Source organism: Bombus bifarius, unplaced genomic scaffold (assembly GCF_011952205.1).
Source record: "Bombus bifarius isolate JDL3187 unplaced genomic scaffold, Bbif_JDL3187 scf7180000008208, whole genome shotgun sequence".
Taxonomy (NCBI): domain Eukaryota; kingdom Metazoa; phylum Arthropoda; class Insecta; order Hymenoptera; family Apidae; genus Bombus; species Bombus bifarius.
Genome location: NW_022884511.1, coordinates 776558 through 796254, shown reverse-complemented (window position 1 = coordinate 796254; position 19697 = coordinate 776558). Strand labels below are relative to the sequence as shown.

General features: G+C 38.3%; 1 protein-coding gene across 4 annotated transcripts in view; it reads left to right on the top strand.

The window, feature by feature from the left end:
• Positions 1 to 19697, top strand: part of LOC117210695 (beta-1,4-N-acetylgalactosaminyltransferase bre-4-like) — a 38791-nt gene that overhangs the window by 14275 nt on the left and 4819 nt on the right. For all 4 annotated transcript variants that reach the window (XM_033453973.1, XM_033453972.1, XM_033453974.1 and 1 more), the window contains 3 exons: positions 11734 to 12227; positions 17256 to 17518; positions 18067 to 18303. In XM_033453973.1, the coding sequence (XP_033309864.1) occupies positions 12073 to 12227; positions 17256 to 17518; positions 18067 to 18303 (655 nt within the window). In that variant the 5' untranslated portion in view covers positions 11734 to 12072. The remainder of the gene's footprint in view (positions 1 to 11733; positions 12228 to 17255; positions 17519 to 18066; positions 18304 to 19697) is intronic.

Genomic DNA, 19697 nt, shown 5'->3' with positions numbered 1-19697 from the left:
AACAGTAAACGCATTTACATGTACTGATATTTGGCATCGTGCCCAACGGTTCGACAGAAGTTGGCCATGTCCTTGCTTGTAAAGCTAAAGAAGCAAATTTCCCGAACGATGCACGTGTAGTTTGTTTTCATTCGCAACGTTCGTGCAGAAACTTAACGCAAGAATAGGCTCCCGGTTGCTAAAAGTACTCCACTCGAGATGTCTTACATACTCGACGTTCGTGTATCGCGAATAAGTACGCGTCTATGTCATGATGATGCTACAAAAGCCCTTGAGCATATTTTGTGGTAACTACGCACGGCTCTGAGAAACAAATTGCACGTCCAACCAACCTTCGTGTCACGTTTGTATACGCAAGTTAATCCAATTCACGAGGGAACTTTATTTCCTCGGCAAAGTTCGCGACCTCCTCGAGCTAATTGCAAGCTGACCCTTTCGAGTCATTCGCCAGCCAACTCCGAAGACATATTATTAAGCACTCTAAATCGGTTCTTCTCTTCTTTCTTTCCTCTTCAGTCTTTCATTCGTTGACGTCTACTCTTTTATATTCCGATAATTTTAATCTTTCTCTTTTCTTGTCTGCGTAAAACGTGCGTATTAAGTACAGGTACTAAATATATACTACTACTGTTCATCAATTAATAATGAATTAATAATTGGAAGTAACACTTAAGTAAATATCTTTTTATGAGATCAGCGTACTATAAATTCAATACTAAAAACAGTTACTGAATGTTCATAAGTGTAACAGTAGGTTAATATTATCGTTATTGTGGTTTCGGTGTTACCGCTTATTTACTTTGATAAGTACATTTGATAAAAGTATATTTCCGCTTAACTCACAGATAACAAGTCGAATATAGCATACCTGTATATGTAAACAAGATGTATACTTAACTACGATTATTGCATAAATAATGATTTTAACGAAAAATGTTTCAAATAAACGTAGATGGTTTTGTGGGGGACATAATTTGAGACGATTAATTTTTTTGCAGTAGGAGGCGTAGAAGATATAATATGAAGATATGTTTTCTTTTATCTTCTTTCACGAAGTTATTGGATATTTACCTTGGTTCGTACTTTGTCGAGTACCATCTTTAATGAGCTCATATTTATATGACGATGTTAAGGATACTTGTGCTGGAGCCAGTCTTGCAGCATTGATTTTCTCATTCTGTTTTCATTAAATTTTAAAGCTGCTATCAACCATCAACCACTGTTCTTTGATATATCTTCAAGAATCAGTCCGTTTGATTAATTTATTTCAACTGCAAATTTGTCGATAATTTATTATTATTATTATCATTATTATTGTTGTTGTTGTTTTTATTGTTATTATTGTTATTAACAATTTATCGCGTCGCATTTAAGGAAGTAGAAGGTTTTTAAAATTCTGATCGTAATGTAACGTAAAGTATCGAATAACTGGGCGTAGCCGGTAACTAAAGTATTTCGGCATATTCACGCCCATTTGATAAAACTTATACATACTTGATACATACTTATGAGAGAAAATAAATATTCACGTTGTTTCTCGTTTAACTTACTGCTCAGATTCATAATAATATATCTTAAATGTGCACACGTTTGAAAATAAAATATCTCTGTTTCATAATCTTTTGATCGGTGTTTGCTCTTAATTGTGGAAATCGCAGCCGCGAGTAACAGTGCCAACTACCGCTAGTGCCATTCTGAACCATCTGACCTAACTTCGAGTTAACTTTGGCAAAGGGTCTTATTATATCTCTGTGCGAGTTCTATCTTGGGTACTTCATTACGCACTCTGCCATTTCGACGGTAGAGAATAATATTGAAATTGCTAGAATTTCTCAAACAAAGATAATTGAGGTTTCTAAGAGAAGAGCCTTGTGGTAAATATATGTGTATCAAATTCAATTTAATTTAGCTTGTAATTATTATTCGAAATAAAAGTTTCAAATCCGTCCCATATTTATCCTTAGGGTTCTGTTTGTAAAAAGTATTTTAATTCTTAAATTCATCGCTTTTATCACACTTTCTTATCTTATAATATTTTTGGGAAAGTACAGATCTTTCTTAGCACATTATTTTAAAAAGTTAATCTCTTTCTTGTTACGTTTTTAAAAGAGTTCAGGATGAAGGTACTGCAACTGTTTCTATTGCTGATGCAAACTGTTTTAAAGTACAAAGAGATTGTCATAATAAACTACATAAGAAATTAAACACGATTATCTTGTAACACCGTTAAATATACGGAAAATTGATATATACGGATAATATACGGATAATATGATATATATATGAATTATTAATTAAATTAACAATTAATCATAAATTGATAAGTTACAAATTAATAATTAAATATATAAATATTATATATATATTACATATAAAATTATTTATAAACAATGTAGACAGATGTGTACATTACTCAAAAGGTGCAAATCGTTTTTCAGATATCGTAAATTTTTACTGCCGTTTTGTATCGGAAGTACTTGTAGTTTCCTCATTTGCTTCTATATTTGAACGCTAAGCGCAAAATACGCAGAAGCAGTTTCCCTGCAGGTTACCTAATAGTGGAAGATTTATTAATAGTATCTTTTGGTGAGATCATAAGGTTTACGAACGTATTCTAGATTTCTCCAAACCAGATTATGCCAATTCAATTTCTATATCGGAAGATAGCGAATGTCTATATCACCAAAGTCACGAAATTTCACTGTAAAATAAAAAGGACAAAAAGAAACGAGTTTAAGGTATACTATTTATACAATTAAACGAGATTAAAGGTATACAATTTAACGAGAGCTAGTGATCTATTGCCCATAGGAATTCAGTTTTTCAGTCGTGCAACTACTCTATATGCAAGTACATTGCCAAATGATGAAAAAGCTACGAATTAGCAGTGGCATTTAGCACTGGCATCTAAAGGCAAATTACGAGTCACAGGAAATCGGGATTACACGAAAATGAAACACGGGACATGGTCTTTTCAGCAAAGTTCTCTTTTCAAGCCTGCCGTTTTTGGAGCTCGAACGATCCGAGATTCGCGTGTCGAAGTTCGCAGGAAAAGGCAAGAAAGAGTTGTGGTTGGCAACGGTTGCAAGGGAAAACTGAATCCAGCAGGGAAGAGAACGTCGTGCATTTTAATTCGAGGTTCAAGAACCTCCTCCTACTCCTTTCCACCCTTCATTCCCGCCCTTCGTTCTATGTCCTCTTTGGGGCTTTTGCCCTTCGAGGAAAGTTTACAAAATGAGTAGCAGCAAGCCCCTCAGCATTTACTCGTTTGTACTTTTCTCCGTATAACGGACCTCTCCTTCCGCTTTTACACTTTTATTCTGATCCTCGCCTCAGTTTCCGCTTTTTGCAGCTTTTATCTTAATATTTTTATAATTCTTGCTTCGCATAATTCCTTACTCACCACCCTCTCTTTTACAAGCGACCGTACGTTTTCCTTTCGCGCTAACAACTTTCATTTACGAATTATGGAAGCCTCATCACGTTTCGCTCTCGCGTTTCCCTCCGAGATACGTATTTGCTCTCTTTTATTAATCTCTATGAAAATGAGTTATAGCGCCGTTCCTCTGCGTACTTGTTGCCGAGATTTCTTTTCGTACGATCGTTTTCAACCTTGTCTTGTTTAATCTCCTTGTCCATCGCGTTTATTTCTCTCTGGCTCGATTTCCTAGAATTCTGAAATCGTATCGCGGCATATCTTCTGATTAAAATCCCATAGGCGAAGTAATGTTGGCGAAAAAATCCCATTCAATTTCCAAAGTTTAACATCGCATATATTATATTGACTTACGTGGTAGGATGAAAATTTCTCAAAGAATCGCAGAGAGAAAAACGATTTCATGCAAGTTCTGCCGTAACTCGCTCCTTCTCAAAGCTCTTTTCGGAATGTTCTTGAACTACATTCTTCTCTTCTCATGAATTTAAAGAGATCTCGACCGCATTTCGAACGCGTTTCATACGTCTGTGTATGTAACTGCTTTGTTGGCGAATCGAGCGAACTAATACACGGTAGAAATGTCTCGGACGAAACTTTAATACCACACGTGTGCAAAATATTCAAAGCGATACTCAGATGCGACACTGACCAAATATAACTTGTTAAAGTTTCAAAAATTACGATTCTGAAAACATTAACGAGATAACGTTAGAAAATTACAATGGACGTAGGATTAGAAAGATCGAAGGTTTTCGCGTAGCATCGTGTCGTCGCAGTATCTGTAGTTTTATGCCTTACGATTAAAGCCTCACAGCTGCAGACTCGAACATTATACTATCTGCCACCTTTGTCTTGTGACTGCTGATGCAGAAACACTCGAGAACCCCTCGAGATTCAAGCCAGGTTGCATCCATCCGAACACTTTATCGTGCTATTAGTTGATCATAGTATGGAAACAGTGTTCCGTTATACTTCCGTTCGCACATACAGAGTTTACTGGGCCATTCATTTTTGTCGTCTAAGCAAGTATTTTTTACATAGAAGTCAGCCGTTCGATGATTTACAATCTACAGACGACTGATTCGTAAAACGATGAAAATATAAAGTTGGATAATTTATTTGAAACGAATATGATGAATCAGATGATCAAATAATTACTCCAATTAGAATAGCACATAAGTTTATCTCAAAATAAAGTCGTTTGCAAATAAATTCCAAAATCTCGTTTGAGAAATAAATTATTTCCAAATAATTGTCTTTATAATTATTTTAAACAATAATAGGAGATAAAGGATATGATATAATTAAGTAATAATAATAATAACAAAGGTATAATAATAATAAAGGAAATGATCGTTTTCCACGTGAGTATGTTATTATCTCCAACACTTTCCTTATTCAAATTTACAGTATTATATTTGATGACTTGTCCGAGTCTCTCTCGTGTTGTACTATTAAAGTATGAATAACAAGAATAACGATTACCGTATAGACTTAAAGAAGGTCTAGGTTGAGCAGAAGCCTCGCTACTTATCAGTCTTATGTTTTACCGTCGTATCTGAATCGATCATTTCGTAAACTTAACAGGATTCATTGAACTCATTTTTCATTTGAACTCATTCATTGATTCATTTCACAGTACTCGACGCTGCGAGTGAAAACATCTAAAATATCATTATTTCCTGTCACTGTATCTTCATGAATGCTTCGTCGATAAGAAACCCAAGAGAAATTATATCGAATTACATAGGAGATCTGGAAACCATTTTAGTGCTCGATTCATTGACGTGTCTGAAGGAATAACTACGTATTACGTCGCAATTTTATATAAGAAGATCGATAAAGTCTAAATTAAGAGTAAATATTTAATGATAGCTGGTTTAAATTGTAACTCAGTTGTTCAAATAGAGGAAGCACATCGAACGTATGGAATATTTAAATGAAACATGTTTTCAAATCCATTCATTAACGTCACTATTAAAATTTATCTCGTCCATTAACAACACATATAGAGTACGAAATAATTTACTCCAGTTTCGGTTTCGCCGTTCCAGATAAAATTGTCTCGAAACAATTTTCTATAGTTCGGCGAGCAAAGAACAGTCAGAAGCTTTTATTCGATTTGAAATTCCCGGTCAGTTTATCGGACGGTTGAGTTTTTGATACATATATTGTAGTTATCGAGGGATTTATGATGGCTCAGGTATTCAGGATCCCAGGAACTTGTAGATCGCGATACTCGAAGAGAAGCACGAGAGAGGAAGAATCTACCGGAGCAAAGACTAGTTGATGCTATGGTCGCCATGACGATGGTTATCGATCCCCCGTTTCGCAACCCCCGTATCTCTCTCTCTCTTTCTTCTCTTTCCTCTCCGCTTTTCTCTTTATTTCTGCTCTATTCTTCGAACTCTTATCTTTCCGCATAATGTTTTCCTTTCTCTCTTCCGATGTAAATCGCGTACTTTAACGCTTCGACACCCGACCTGATACTCTGTAGCTTCTATAAAAAGCTTGAAAAGATGCTGGCCTCGTTTGACTCAATGTTCTCAAATCGCCGCGACGCACGGCGATAGAGGAATGTTGTAATAGAAAATATGTAAAGCTACGTAAAGATCGAAATCTACAAGCGGCCAATATCGATTCGTTTAGAGATTCAAAGATTCACGAGCACACGAAGTGGAAACGATATCCTTTATTGGCCGTATAGATTCAATTTTTTACGAGTATAGTCTGCCCACCACGGCGATTCTGATTGCTCGTACATTTGATATGTTTTGGCGATCGTCCGTTAAGCAAACCCGATACTCTTTCACTTTGCACTTGTATCCATCACGATGGTTCGTTTCGAAAGGTAAAGGCTGAATTTCGTTTAATGTTGAAAATTTCGTACGTTGGTCGAGGTTATAATTAGGAGTAATGTATCATAAGGATATTTCGTTTGACCATAGTTATTACATGATAGTGCATTTATTGATGCGAATGGTAAAAGCTTCCGTAATCAAGGAGAAGTTTAATTAAATAGTGGGTAAATATCCTGTTTACAAGTGCACGTTTCAGTTTCTATCATCAAAGTTATGTACCATGCCAACGATCCACGTCTCTATGTTTGTGTTACTCTCTGCAGCAGTTTAATTGTGTTCACAGTTGGCTGAAATAATCAAAGTGACGCGTATTAGATTATAATTATTAAGTTTTTCGCTATTTACATTCCTACCTTGATTACATTTATTGTTAACGTCAAAGATTTTCTTTGTTCCTCTTTTTACTTTTATTTTTATTGGATGACGTGCCAGCCTCAAACTCCGAAGAAAGTTGGAAGGTAAAATTTCTTCTGGAACATGTTAGTCATAGAAAGTAGGAAGTTTCTCTAGTTAGTGTTAATTACAAAATTATTCGATTCTTTCTTACTTAATCCTTTCATAACAAAATGGTCTTGCGTTGTGCGAATGTTACATTATCCATATTACAGTTTAATAGATACAAAATCCATTTGTTAGGACGTCCGTTTTCTTTTTCGTAAATCTCTAGATCATTTTCTGTTTAATCAGGAAGAGAGATAACCAAATAAACCGGTTCGCCATCGATGATAAGAAAGATTGCGTTTTGAAATTTGCATAAATACTGTATGAAAGTTGCTCGGTTATTTGCAGAGATGAAGAGGAGTCGAGCAAATTTCCATAACAAGATAAACCGTCGCAAGTGGTACTACGCTGAACGCAACACAGCTCGTTAATAACAAATGTGCTTTCTGATAATATGATTATCTGAATTAGGCCATGCATAAGTAACAATTGGCCGATCCTTTGTATCGTTCAGCCGTTCAATTAACTTTACTATCTTGAGACAAACCATCTTTAAAGTTACTAATACTTGTCATATTAATTTAAGTAATAATATCTGTAGTAAATGTTTCACGTAATAATACATGCCATGGCTAAAGTGTTACAACTAGTGACCATGAAACATTTCAAGGTACTTCCTGTTATCGATAATCTGGCGCCGAAGCGATTAGTAAACATGGAAGGACAATTTTTCAGAGATAAACGGTACAAAGCGGATATTGTGGTGCAAAAAAAGAAAAAAGAAAAGAGTGGAACAAAGCGCTGAAAGGTATACAACGAGTACTTATAATGGAGAAAATTATGAGCGTGGCCGAAAAGCGGTGTGCAATGTCTCGTATTAAAGAATTAAAATGTGGAGAGACAAAGTTAACAGCGTTGGGAAACAGTTGGAATATCCGGATGATAGAAAATACAGTGATCTCGAAGAAACAACCGTAATTTATACATCCGGAGCTTGCGACGTGCGCGTCCGTTTCCGACATAGTTTACCATCAACCAGAAACTCGTTTAAATAGTTAAATATTTAAAAGGTTAAAGAGTCTAGCTTCCGTATTCTTATATAGGACTAGAAACGCGTGAGTTCTCACTTTTCGGAAAAAAAACTTTCTTCGATGAATTATTTATTTATTGTTGCATCAGCTTATAAGCCAGTAATAATCGCTATTGCATTAAAAATTATGCATGCACATTACTCAGCTTACGTGGAAATCAATTTCGAAAAGACGGAATATCTTGAAAGAATTTAAGATGAAAGCGTAATCTGAATATTTTCGGACGGATGAACTCATCTGTCTTTACATCTTCGATGTAGGGTATAAAATGGTGGAAAATAAAGGTTTGAACGTAATGTGAACGGCACACCTTACAATCTCTTTGATAGCGTTTCTCTTTTGTCTCCAGGTCTGCGTTTCGATGAAAGCATACGACATGCATATTGCACGACACTCGTTTCAAACGCATGCCTATGAATCGCTTTTCATCTTAGTATGTGCATATACGCTACTTTAATCGAGATGTATTCGAAAGAAGTCTCGGAATAAGATGGAAACCCTTGAAACGTTGTGTCGCTCGGGTGTTTATCGAGTTACCGAGTTTGGAATGTGGCCGGTTTCTAGTTATCGTTTGATTCACGGCACAACTCTTTCAACAGACTCGGTCAATCGAAATTTAGGTCACGAACGAATGAATGTCTGTCGTCGAAAATTCTATTCATTTGGGGATGGTCCCTTGTAAGAAATATCGAAACACAAGAATAGAAATTGAAAGAAATTGCTACATTCTTGTAAAAAAATTCTATTCTTGTTCAATACTACTATTTGAGAATCACGTATAGAAAATGTATGTTGGAGGGTCTTTTATTGATTTTCCTCTTGATGAGATTCCGGTAAACATGCTGACGTAATGTTTTATTAGACAAAAATCGAGATAAACTGTGATATGAAACGTTTGTATTTGCTACGCGCGTATAGAAGAAAATAACTATGATTCAAAGTGGAAGCAAACAAGAGACGACAGCGATATAAACGCACAAAGGTTGTTTCGTTCAAGGCTATGTATCGAACATGGATGATTCCGCTGCAGCTAGTATTTCGTTTATATACCGTGAATTTAAATATCGAGGTACATATATCGAAATACACACAAGACATAACGATTGTTATAAAGGATGAACGCGATAACATACTATCGAGTCTGCTTAGGAAGAGTTGACGATAATATCCTCTTTGACTATTCCGCCCACGCAACGCAATCGGTGCACCGAGAAGAAAATCGATACGCGATCACGCGGTGGAAGTTATTCGACGCGCCAGAGAAAATTCCGAATGGATCTTCCAGAAGAATTCCACACCAGTGCGAACGCTGTAGCTTGTCGACGGAAAATAATACTGTAGTTTTTCAACGTAATATCTTTCGCGTACCAACGTTTTACTTTTGCTCGATTTTTTCAAGTGCTTTCACCTACATCGAATCACGAAGGTGTTTGAACATTCGCCATAGAAAACTTGTATAAATACATAATGCGTGCTATTCAATTTTTCATTAGCTCTATCATCGGATAGAAGGATTAATCCAAAGCTATAATTTCTTTATCGAAGATCGTGTATTTCACTTGTCCAACTCTCTAGGACTTCTCATTTATAAAAATACCGTAGTAACTGTTCTAAATTTATCAGAAAAACTCATGTATCGAGCTATCTTAAAAGAATCGCACTTTTTAGAACATTAAATGGATGAAACGTAATATGTATATTTCCATAACATCTGTGTTAATGCTATCGATTCGATCTAATTTGTTTGACACGCGACCGAAGAGAGATGCGAACGTTTGGAGAGGCTCGATGCCGCGATGTTATGATATCGTAATAACCATTGTAATTGTAGATTTTGCAATAAATTACACGGCCAACAATCCATTCACACTGCCATTCTTTTTACGTCTTTGTTGTTTCTCGTATATAGTAACAGTACATGGATACATCGAATGTTATCGATCATATATCTCAACCGTTCTTATAAGTAGACTAAAATATCAATACCGAATGTTGCAAATTTTTTTATACGTTGCCACTCGAAAGCATTCGGTTACTTTTGCATATTATATTTGTGTATTTGTGGCAGTATAATGGGAGTGACACAAATTCTGAATTGCAACTTAATTTTTCTCCAAGGTTCTCTTTCCTGTGTACAATCTAACATTGCCGTGATGGGGCAAAGTTTCAGTTACCGACAAGTCACGCGGAACTTATTTTCTAAATTACGATATTTTTCCAATTTATTGCAAATCTCAGTGTAAACTATTACTGATGTTATCTAATCTTTCAGCTATTTCTCGGATTGTTGAATAAGATTCTCGATTAAAGCTTTAATGCATCGAATGTTACTGATTATCTGTACCTTCGCCAAAAAATCAAAGATACCATTTTGAAATTCTGAAAACCACTTATCGTGACATGTCATAGCTGACACACGTTCTCTGTACGCTTCACGATTATTTTTAACCGTGTTTGTAGTCGTATTATCTCTGTTAAATTTATTACGCAAAAATTCGACTAGAAAACAGGTTTAATAGGTCTGTATTGGAATAATCAAACGCGCGTGTGCGACGCGATCGATGCTGGCCTTCTAATATCTTTCTTTGTCCCTGACTTTGAATGTTGTTTCAGGTGTTTCAGGTGTTTCAGGTGTTTGCGCGTGTACTGTTTGCGAAATTTACGTAATTACGAGGTAACAGCCTTTTGCGATTACTGTTTCGTTTTATAGCAAGTGATAAAGCGTGGCTCGCATGAGCGCAACAACGCGTTACATGATTACTTACTTTCTCTGATCATGCAATACGCGCTAGAAAACTAGACTGGATACGATATCTTGGACAGTGACATCGTGCGTGATAGTTTTCTAAAAATATACGTTATCGGTGGTGATAATGATTTCTGAGATTTTTAAATTTAATTATATTCAAAAGCAATCTTTTGACGAAGTCGTGATTCGTTGACTGCCACACACCGGATGCGTTATCTAATCTCTATCCGGACCATTTATTATTACGTAGATGCGTACGGAATGTTTACTCCGTGTTTTCTATGCGATATTCTAAAGATCTATCATGCTTCCTTTCAAGTTCAGATTTACAGCTTCCTCTCTCTTCCTTGCAGAACGTGGGTACAAATTAAACAATGCTTCGCACCACACTTTTTTCTTCCCATTGAATTTTTCCGTTTTCATAGAAACGCGTAGAACGCTAACGTTGCTTCGTTGATTAACATCTTCTCAACGAAGATAGTTGCTATGTTCCATCTAGTTTACACGTTCCCTAGCACAAACGATTGCAGCAAAATGTTCCCTACGTTTAGCATTGTAGTCTACATTTCATAAAAAGATAACAAGCGTTTTCCCGATTACTGATTCATCGATAATCTGAGCGAATTAAACTCACATACTGTTCCTATAAATCGACCGAAGTCTTCGGATATTTATGACACTCATATATCCGACATTGGTAGCGGACGTATTAACGTTAATCCAGCAAGGCCTAAGCGGTGAAATGAATACGTAAAATAATATACACGGATCGACGTTATTGCAAAGTAATAAATTTAGAAATCTAACAATTGGAAAATTTTGAAGACCTTAAGATCTGACAATTTGAAACTTTGTGAGATGGAATGTTCGTCAACGCAATATTGGTCCTTAGTAGATTAATAAAGGATTGTTCGAGAAATTGCCTTTAAACGGCTTTTATGCTCTGCAATCGATATTTGAATCGTGCGATTCGTGTCAATGTCGGTAGTAGGAATTAGTTTCGTTCGCTCGATTTACGGACACTTGAAACGATATTGGTAATCGATTGTCATATCTGCGATTTGCGGTCATTCAGTGGAGTGACAAATACCAATGTAAAAACAGAGTGAAAAAACACGAATTGTGCAAGGCGAACTGGTTTTTTCTATTTGTCAGGATACCGAAGGTGTCGTTACGCTGAGAGCACTGTTGCCGGAGGGTAATGCGCTTGGTGAGCGGAAGTGAGAAGCTCCGGGCGGCCTTTTCTTTCTTCGGCCCTTGGTCCTGTTCCGCCGGCTGTTTCCACTCGTTCTCCAACAAGTCAACCACTGCTTGGAAGCAGAGGGGACGAATACAGTTCGGGGCGTCCTTCTGGATCTCGGAGGAGGAGGCGTCGAAGGCGTGGAAGAGCGAGCAGGGCAGAGGAACAGCAACAACAGCCAGCAGGGAGCGCCTCGTCCAGTACGGCGCTCTTCTAACGGCGGCAGGAGGGAGTTATGGTGTCTCGTACATGCGATGACTGTGGCTGCAGCCGTGGCACTGTGGCATCGTGCCCACCTTTACAAGGCGATCGCCTGCGTCGTCCTCGCTCTTATTGCCATTCAGTATTTACTTAGTGGCGTGATCGATCGTCGCTCCATAGAGACGATTTTCACCATTAACGCTACCAGGTACGTACGTCAGACGTTTCCCATGATAATTAGACCGCGAAAGCTTACGCAAATTTTTACAGAGATGCATCGCAATGGATTAATCGATAATTCTGTATATTCGTTGCATATACACTGTACACAGACTCACGAATCCACTCGAACTATCGTCTTTCGGTGCTAAAACTTTGTCGTTTCTATTTCCTAAAAATTGAATCGTATGATTTGCTTTAATCCTTCGGTTTAATTGTAGGATACATTTTTTCATTGCATCAGTTTTTAATCCCTTTTCATGGAGCGAGAAGAAGGGAGAGAAGCAGAACGAAAGATTACAGCGCTGTTTAGGCAACTTTTTAAGACGAACAGTTAGCGAAATTTATGACGAGAGGTCTGCAAATCAGTAATGTTCCGAAAGAATTCAAATTAATAAAATAAAAAATTGCAAAACGCTAGAGACGTTTTGAAATTAACATAGAATCTCATACATGGAGTATGTCGATGGAATTACGGGAAAAGTTTGAACATTTTATTTCCGGGCGAAAATCATATCAAATTACCATGATTATGTAATGGGAACCGACAAGTTCGGTTTGCTCGCATCCAAGTAAATTCCCGAGAAAATTCGTCATTTCGTCCAATCTGCACGAATATTCTAGAAGCGTACGTGATCTCGTTACTTCGTTAGTGGTCATTTAGATTGTCCGTTTGCGGAAGCTACTGACTAACGATCCTTTAACATTCGTATTCTCCGGAGTTGCAGTTTCACGGATTTACTCGGCACCGCACAATTCAAGACGAGTTTCAGACGATTAAACCAGTACGATGAAAAAAGAGAGAAGAAAAATGTTTCGGCGACGAACGAACCCGTCTAAAGAAACAGAACTCTGGGGGTGATGCAGCTCTTTTTTTGGTTATAAAATACAGAATATCCTGAGGGCAGTGACGCGTCGCTTTGAACTTTACCGCGTAAAATAGTTTGCCGTTTGCTCGAAGCGTGTACCCAGCGCGGCGTGCAGATATCAGCGAGAAAAATGAGAATGAAATGAAAGGAAGCAAATGCAATTTCAGTTCGCTGATTGTTCGCGTACATACGTTTCTTTTACCGGTCAAATGTTAAAATACAACGATACAGAATTATATCCTTGAAGTTGGATTTACTCCTTGCAACGATCACTTGTCGTCAAAGTGAAAACATATACAGGGTGGTTGGTAACTGGGTGGTACAAGCGGAAAGGGGGTGATTCTACGCGTAAAAAGAAGTCGAAAATATAGAATAAAAATTTTTCGTTTGAGGCTTTGTTTTCGAGAAAATCGACTTTGAATTTTCGCTCGGTACGCGTGCACGTTATCACATCTCGTTATAACGGATCTCAGTGTAGATTTTTAAAAAAATTAAAAAAAAATTTTTCTTCTATATTTTCGACTTCTTTTTTCGCGTAGAATCACCCCCTTTCCGCTTGTATCACCAGTTACCAACCGCCCTGTATATGTGTATACCGGTACTCTAATGGGTTGTTTCTCTTCGACCAACAACATTTACTTCCTTTTATACATAACATATCGTACTCTGAATATTTTCGTTATTCACTGTATCGCGATGTAATACGTGTAATTAAAAATATTTGAGCGTTAACTTGTCAGATTAACTGCTACTTTCACAAATTTAATAGGTAGCAAGGGGCGTTCTGAAGAATGGCATTCTCGATGCGTTAACAATTTGTAACGCGTTACGAAACGATCGTTCATTTCGCGTAGAGAACACACGATTTTCCATGGATTAACGCGACACGTATCGTGTCACAGTGCACAGGTCGCAGATACGATCCCTCGTATCGCATAGCGCCTCGTACATGCAAACAAGCAATCATTTGAATAGCTAGCTAGCCATTCCACGGACGCACGATTCTGCATCTAATCGCGCTGACATTCGCTGTTACTGTTAGTTGCGATCAAGCTCTAGCTTGTCGCTCTATGTCTCGCATATTATACCCATATTTCTCCATGGTACATATTGTTAATTCGATACCCTATTGTCAAGAAGTGTCGTCATTGCCTCGGACGTCATGACCATACCGTTATTCATATATGCACACCTGCGCCTCCTCTTTTGGTTGGAATCTCATTAGTAGAAGTAGTGCTTCCGAGAAACCTAATTTTTTTTAACCTGGCCATATTTAGCTCCGGTATGAGAACCGGAGTTTCCGATTTTTCTTAAAAACAAGCAATGTTTGCGCTTATTAATTCTTTTGGAATGCTAATACAAAAGTCAAACAGTTACCTACAAACTTTTATTAGACGTTTCCTTTTAGTTAGGTATCGACCAATACGAACTTCCGTTGCTTCAGGACGTTCAGCACGTCGAACGTTTCCTTATAGAGTCGTTCAGGGAAAATATTTGAAGCTTATTTGGAAATTATTTGGAAATAAATTAATCGTAATATTTGCTATGTTCTATCTATCTATCTATTTGATATGTTCTATCAGCGCGATACTCACAGATTGCTTCTGAACGTCGGGGGGATTAAAGATTAACCCCTTAACCTACAATTACGGGCATAGCCCGTAGTACGATGATCGGGTCAAACGTAAATATTACGGGCATACCCCGCAGTAGATGATCGGACCAAAATTCTCGAACGTAAATCGTAGGTTAAGGGGTTAAAGGTGCAATATTACGGGATTAAAACGAATCTCTTCTATCTCCAATCAATATTGTCTTTTTGCTTGAACTTTATATCTCATATTCTAGTAAGATCTTTTTGCAAATATGAATATGATTTTGGAATATTCAAAATATACAAATAATGGAGATACGGGTACGGGAGGCTCTGTTATAAAATGGATATTTCATATTCCCAGTCTCTTCTCTATCTTACAATTGCATCGCTTTAGAACTTGCTCGTGACTTACGACGCGATTCTTCGTAAGCCCCCATACTGGCGGATACAACCCCATTTAAATGCAAAATTTCTTCCCAGAGATTCTTGCAACTCTATTAACGCATTTAGCTGTGAAACTCGCAGAGAAACAGTCACCGGCTTTCCTATGTTTGGAGTTATATTTGGAACAAAATGTAACTCTGTTGACCTCGGTTATCGCGACACAACGAAAAATCGGCCAAGCGTTTCACAACGACCACGGGTGCACATGCAATGGAATAACACGCATGCATATGCATGAGAATGCACGTTATTTGGACTTTCCCGCCGATCCCGTGGCAAACAACACAACACTGTTTAACCCACTAAGGATCAACATTGCATTAATGCAACGTGTCATTTGTCATTTTTTCAGATAATTTACGTTATCGAATTTTATGTTTGAATATTTGGTCAAAGCAAGGAGCATGGATTTACGTCATATTTCGTTCAATTGCTATTTCTTTTTCCATCTCCCACGATTCAATAAAGTTCACGCGACGGTCACGATTTTTCAGGTATTTCTATTAAGGGTGACAAGGAAATATTTCGAACAAGTTAATCAACGCTCAAAACAGTGATAACAAATTGCGATAATCCGTAAATCTGTGAATTATTTACGACTGTGTAAAGTGTTCCGTAATACGAGATGATTTTACGCGAAAAAATAAATACAGTAACTGGAGTTACTACAAATATTGTAGTTAAGCTCCGGGCAATGTTAGTCTGTACAGTATCCAATAAATTTTTCGCGATTAGGCAACCATCTTTTTTCTGATTTACTGCGCAACACGACGCGACCCACCGCTACATCGTTCTACCGGAACGTATCGATTTTTCAACCGATTCACGAACTGCAGTTAATTTTTAAATGCGTTATCGAAATCAGCGACGATCGTTGTTTGCAAATGCGATACGCGCGCACGCTGCATGCATCGCACTCTATATACAGGGTGCGGCCGAAAGTTATGTACAAGTGGGCACGAAGTGATTCCTTATGAAAAAAACAAGAAAAAAATATAAAATACAATTTTTCCTTCGAAGCAATTCCAATGGAACTTAACGCAGCCATGTAATTTTCAAATAGAGCCGAAACTGAAAGTCATTTCGGCCGTCGCGTTGCGTCGATTTCTCAAAATTACTACCGAGGTTCGATCGAATTATTTGTATTTGTAATCGAAAGCTCCCATTGCGTTGAAATAATGTATTCGAAAGAAATTGCTTCAATTATTCGAGTCGTGAAATAACGTAGGCGTCGCGTCGATTCGGACACTTTTCCGTAGTAATCGTAGGATTCATCATTTAGCAATTGAATTTACTAGGTCAGTGTTTCCAAGCACTAGGATGGAAACCTCGTCGAGATTAGCCGGAGGCTGAGTGGCAGTCGAATTCCGTTAATTTCGAGTCGAAATGCCCCGTTTGCGTCTTATTAGGTTCGCTGGGAAGAGGAGAAACGGTAATCGGTCGCACACAAAGCAATTCGGGTCGATTCGAAAATCTCAGTTGGGAGCGCGACGACGTTATATCAGTTCGGACCGGATTTCTTCAAGCGGCGATATTACCTTGGTGATTAGACGGAGTCTATCGGTTTCCTAATCGTCGTAGAACGTATTAACGAGGTGAGTGAAATCGGCTTGCAGTTAGCAGTCGTACTCTAGCTCACACGGTCTAGGCACAATTGCATTGCACAGTTGTTAATTGGTTCGTTGCGTGCGGAAGATATTCAAACCTGATATCAATCGACGTTCGATCGTGGAATTTTTATGCATTTAGAGATCGAGTGGAATTACCGGTTAGTCGGCTGGCAGCGAGTGGTGTATACGTGCACATTATGTATAGGAATGTTAGGTTGCAAGTTTCTACTCGTTAAACGTAAAATAATATAAGAAAGAACGTAATAAGCTACAGAGTTACAAAACTCGATACTACTCTTTTAGCTAGTAATGCATCGGATAACAGACGATCGCTTTTCCGATATCCAATTTCATATATATTCAATATATATTCATATACATATTCGTATTCAAACAAAGACCAAGAAAATTATCAGTTTCATTAAAGGAATTTGGAAATAGAATCCGATGTGGCAAAATCGCGATATAATTTTGGCTTAAAATTTATTTTATTTCAGGTACGCGGATCGTACGTACAGGCATCATCCACGAGGGTTGATCATATACGGGCCTGTAACGGTGTCGAGTATATTTGGTAACAACAATGCCACCTTGGCGACCTTGTATTGGGGCGGCAGAGATAATTCCAGCTTCTCCAAACTGGAAACTGACTTCTCCACTCGAGATACGTACATCGTAGGAAGTTCGCAGGAATCTTTGACCACAAACTCGACAAACAGTACCGTGGTACCGCGATGTCCGCTTATTCCACCGAATCTTGGTAAATTTTTCTCCGTTTTAGTGAGGCGTTTCTCAACGATCTTTAGCGAAATTTGCCGCGAAAGACAACGTCAACGTTACGGAGCGTTGTAAAAATAGAAACGAGAATATCCCATAGAAAGGAAATAAAACGATGACGAATATCGTGGAGAAAAAGCTCGTTTCGCAAAGGCACTCGGATACAGCCTCTGCGTGCTCATTGATTCATTCTACTCGCCGATATGCTCGTGGAATTTTCTTGCCTAGAAGGAACACAGTGACGCCGCAAGAAATATTCCCTTACTTATGTTATCTTTAGATTTCCAGTGCTATCCAAGGTGAATGTAAAATTTCTAGCATCCACTGTGTCATTCCTGTATTATTTATCGTTTAGATAGTTTTCCGCTGGCAGTTCCATCAGGCTTAAATAGAAACTATACAGTTCCTATGTTATATCTACGGATGTGCTAGCGATATATAAATTTTTACATCTAACTAAAAGTTATATATCAACGTTCAAAAGTATCTGCCTTAAAAGATCAGCGTTAACATTGTATTGGACATTAACAGTGGGCCCATTGACCGTTATCAAGTCTCCTCCGGAGTTGGCAGAGATGGAAAAGACGTTCACCGAGGTGAAGCCAGGAGGCAAAGGTTGTCCAGTGAATTGTACAGCCAGACATCGGGTAGCCATTATCATTCCGTTTCGCGATCGATTGATACACCTTCAAGCGTTGCTTTACAATCTTCACCCGATGCTGCTTCGCCAACAGATCGACTATCAAATATTCGTGATCGAACAGAAAGGTAAGCGAGCTTTCACAGGAACGTGATTCACCTGCGGTATCCTCGAATCTTGTTCCTTTTTATTTTGTTAATCTATTCGTTACGCGGCACAGTACCGTGCAGGATATGTGGCGTGACGACCAACAAACCGCGAGGTTTTTTTATTTCACGAATGTCGTGATTATTAACAGTAGCAACGACCGATCTCTCGGTACAAATTCACTTGGGGAAATACGCGGAGCGGTTGCCCGATGTCAAGGTCTTCGAAACACGATGATAATGTTTTATGTAAGAAGACTGAAGCGTAATCTAATTGGTAACGCGCGAACTATGATAACTGTTGTACGTACCGCATTGCGGTATCGGTAGCATGAGCTCGAGAGAAAGAGGGAGAGAGAGAGAGAGAAAGAGAGACGTGCCGATCAGTTCGTTGTACTGTTTCGCACAGTCAAGTTTTGACCAGATTTTGTCGCTCACATATCTATTCTAGTCAGCACAGTGACGCCGAAGAATACTCTCAGGGGAGAGTAAGTTATAGTACGAGAGTGGTTCGCATTTTGGAAGCATTCGATAGTAACATTATTTTGTATTCACTCGAGAGAAAGTTGGAACGCGAGCGATCTCCGGTAATTGAGCGTCGCTTTCGCGTGCTTGCTCTCAAGCGCAATGTTGACTTCTGACAGATAACATATGCGACTCGCGATAGCATTCCTCTCAGATAGATACTCACCTCTACACAGCTTTAATCCTTTACACTCGAAATACCAGTTGTACTAGTACGATTTTTCCGTTTCGGAAAGGAATCCGCGCGACATCGTTGAAATCCCACGTCGCGAAACCCGTCAGTTTCGCCGCGACTCGAGCATGACTCGAGTGTTGCGAACAAGATCGAGTAGTGGCAGTTACTTTCAGGCGCGATTAGTCATAGCTGTCCTCGATTTGCCACGGTACCGTTAATATAAAATTAATCTTTTCTTCGTCTATTCCCTCTTTGTGGTCGTTGAATTGCGTCAAGCTTGTTGTACATAGCAATGTTGTACATAGTCATCGTTGCCGTGCAATCGCGACGACATGTTTTCTCGTTATAAAGTCAGCGAAAATCATCGTACAAAGTCAGAATGTAAGAATTAGTCAATTAGGATTATCAGGAAAACGATTGATCTATCGGAATTTTAGAAAATTAATGTAAGATGCGAAACAATAGCGAAGCCCGGGCTTGTTAACGCAACGATCGTCACTATATTCATAGAACATCGAACTGTATTAATAGTCTTCCTTGGTGGTGCGGAGAACGCGGGTGTCCATTTGAATCGAATCAAACCTATTGATCGGCGAGCTTCCATTAAACGTAGACCAATCTTCTCGAGGACGCGAACTTTGTTACGCGGACTTATCTAGACGTTCACGTCGACAAA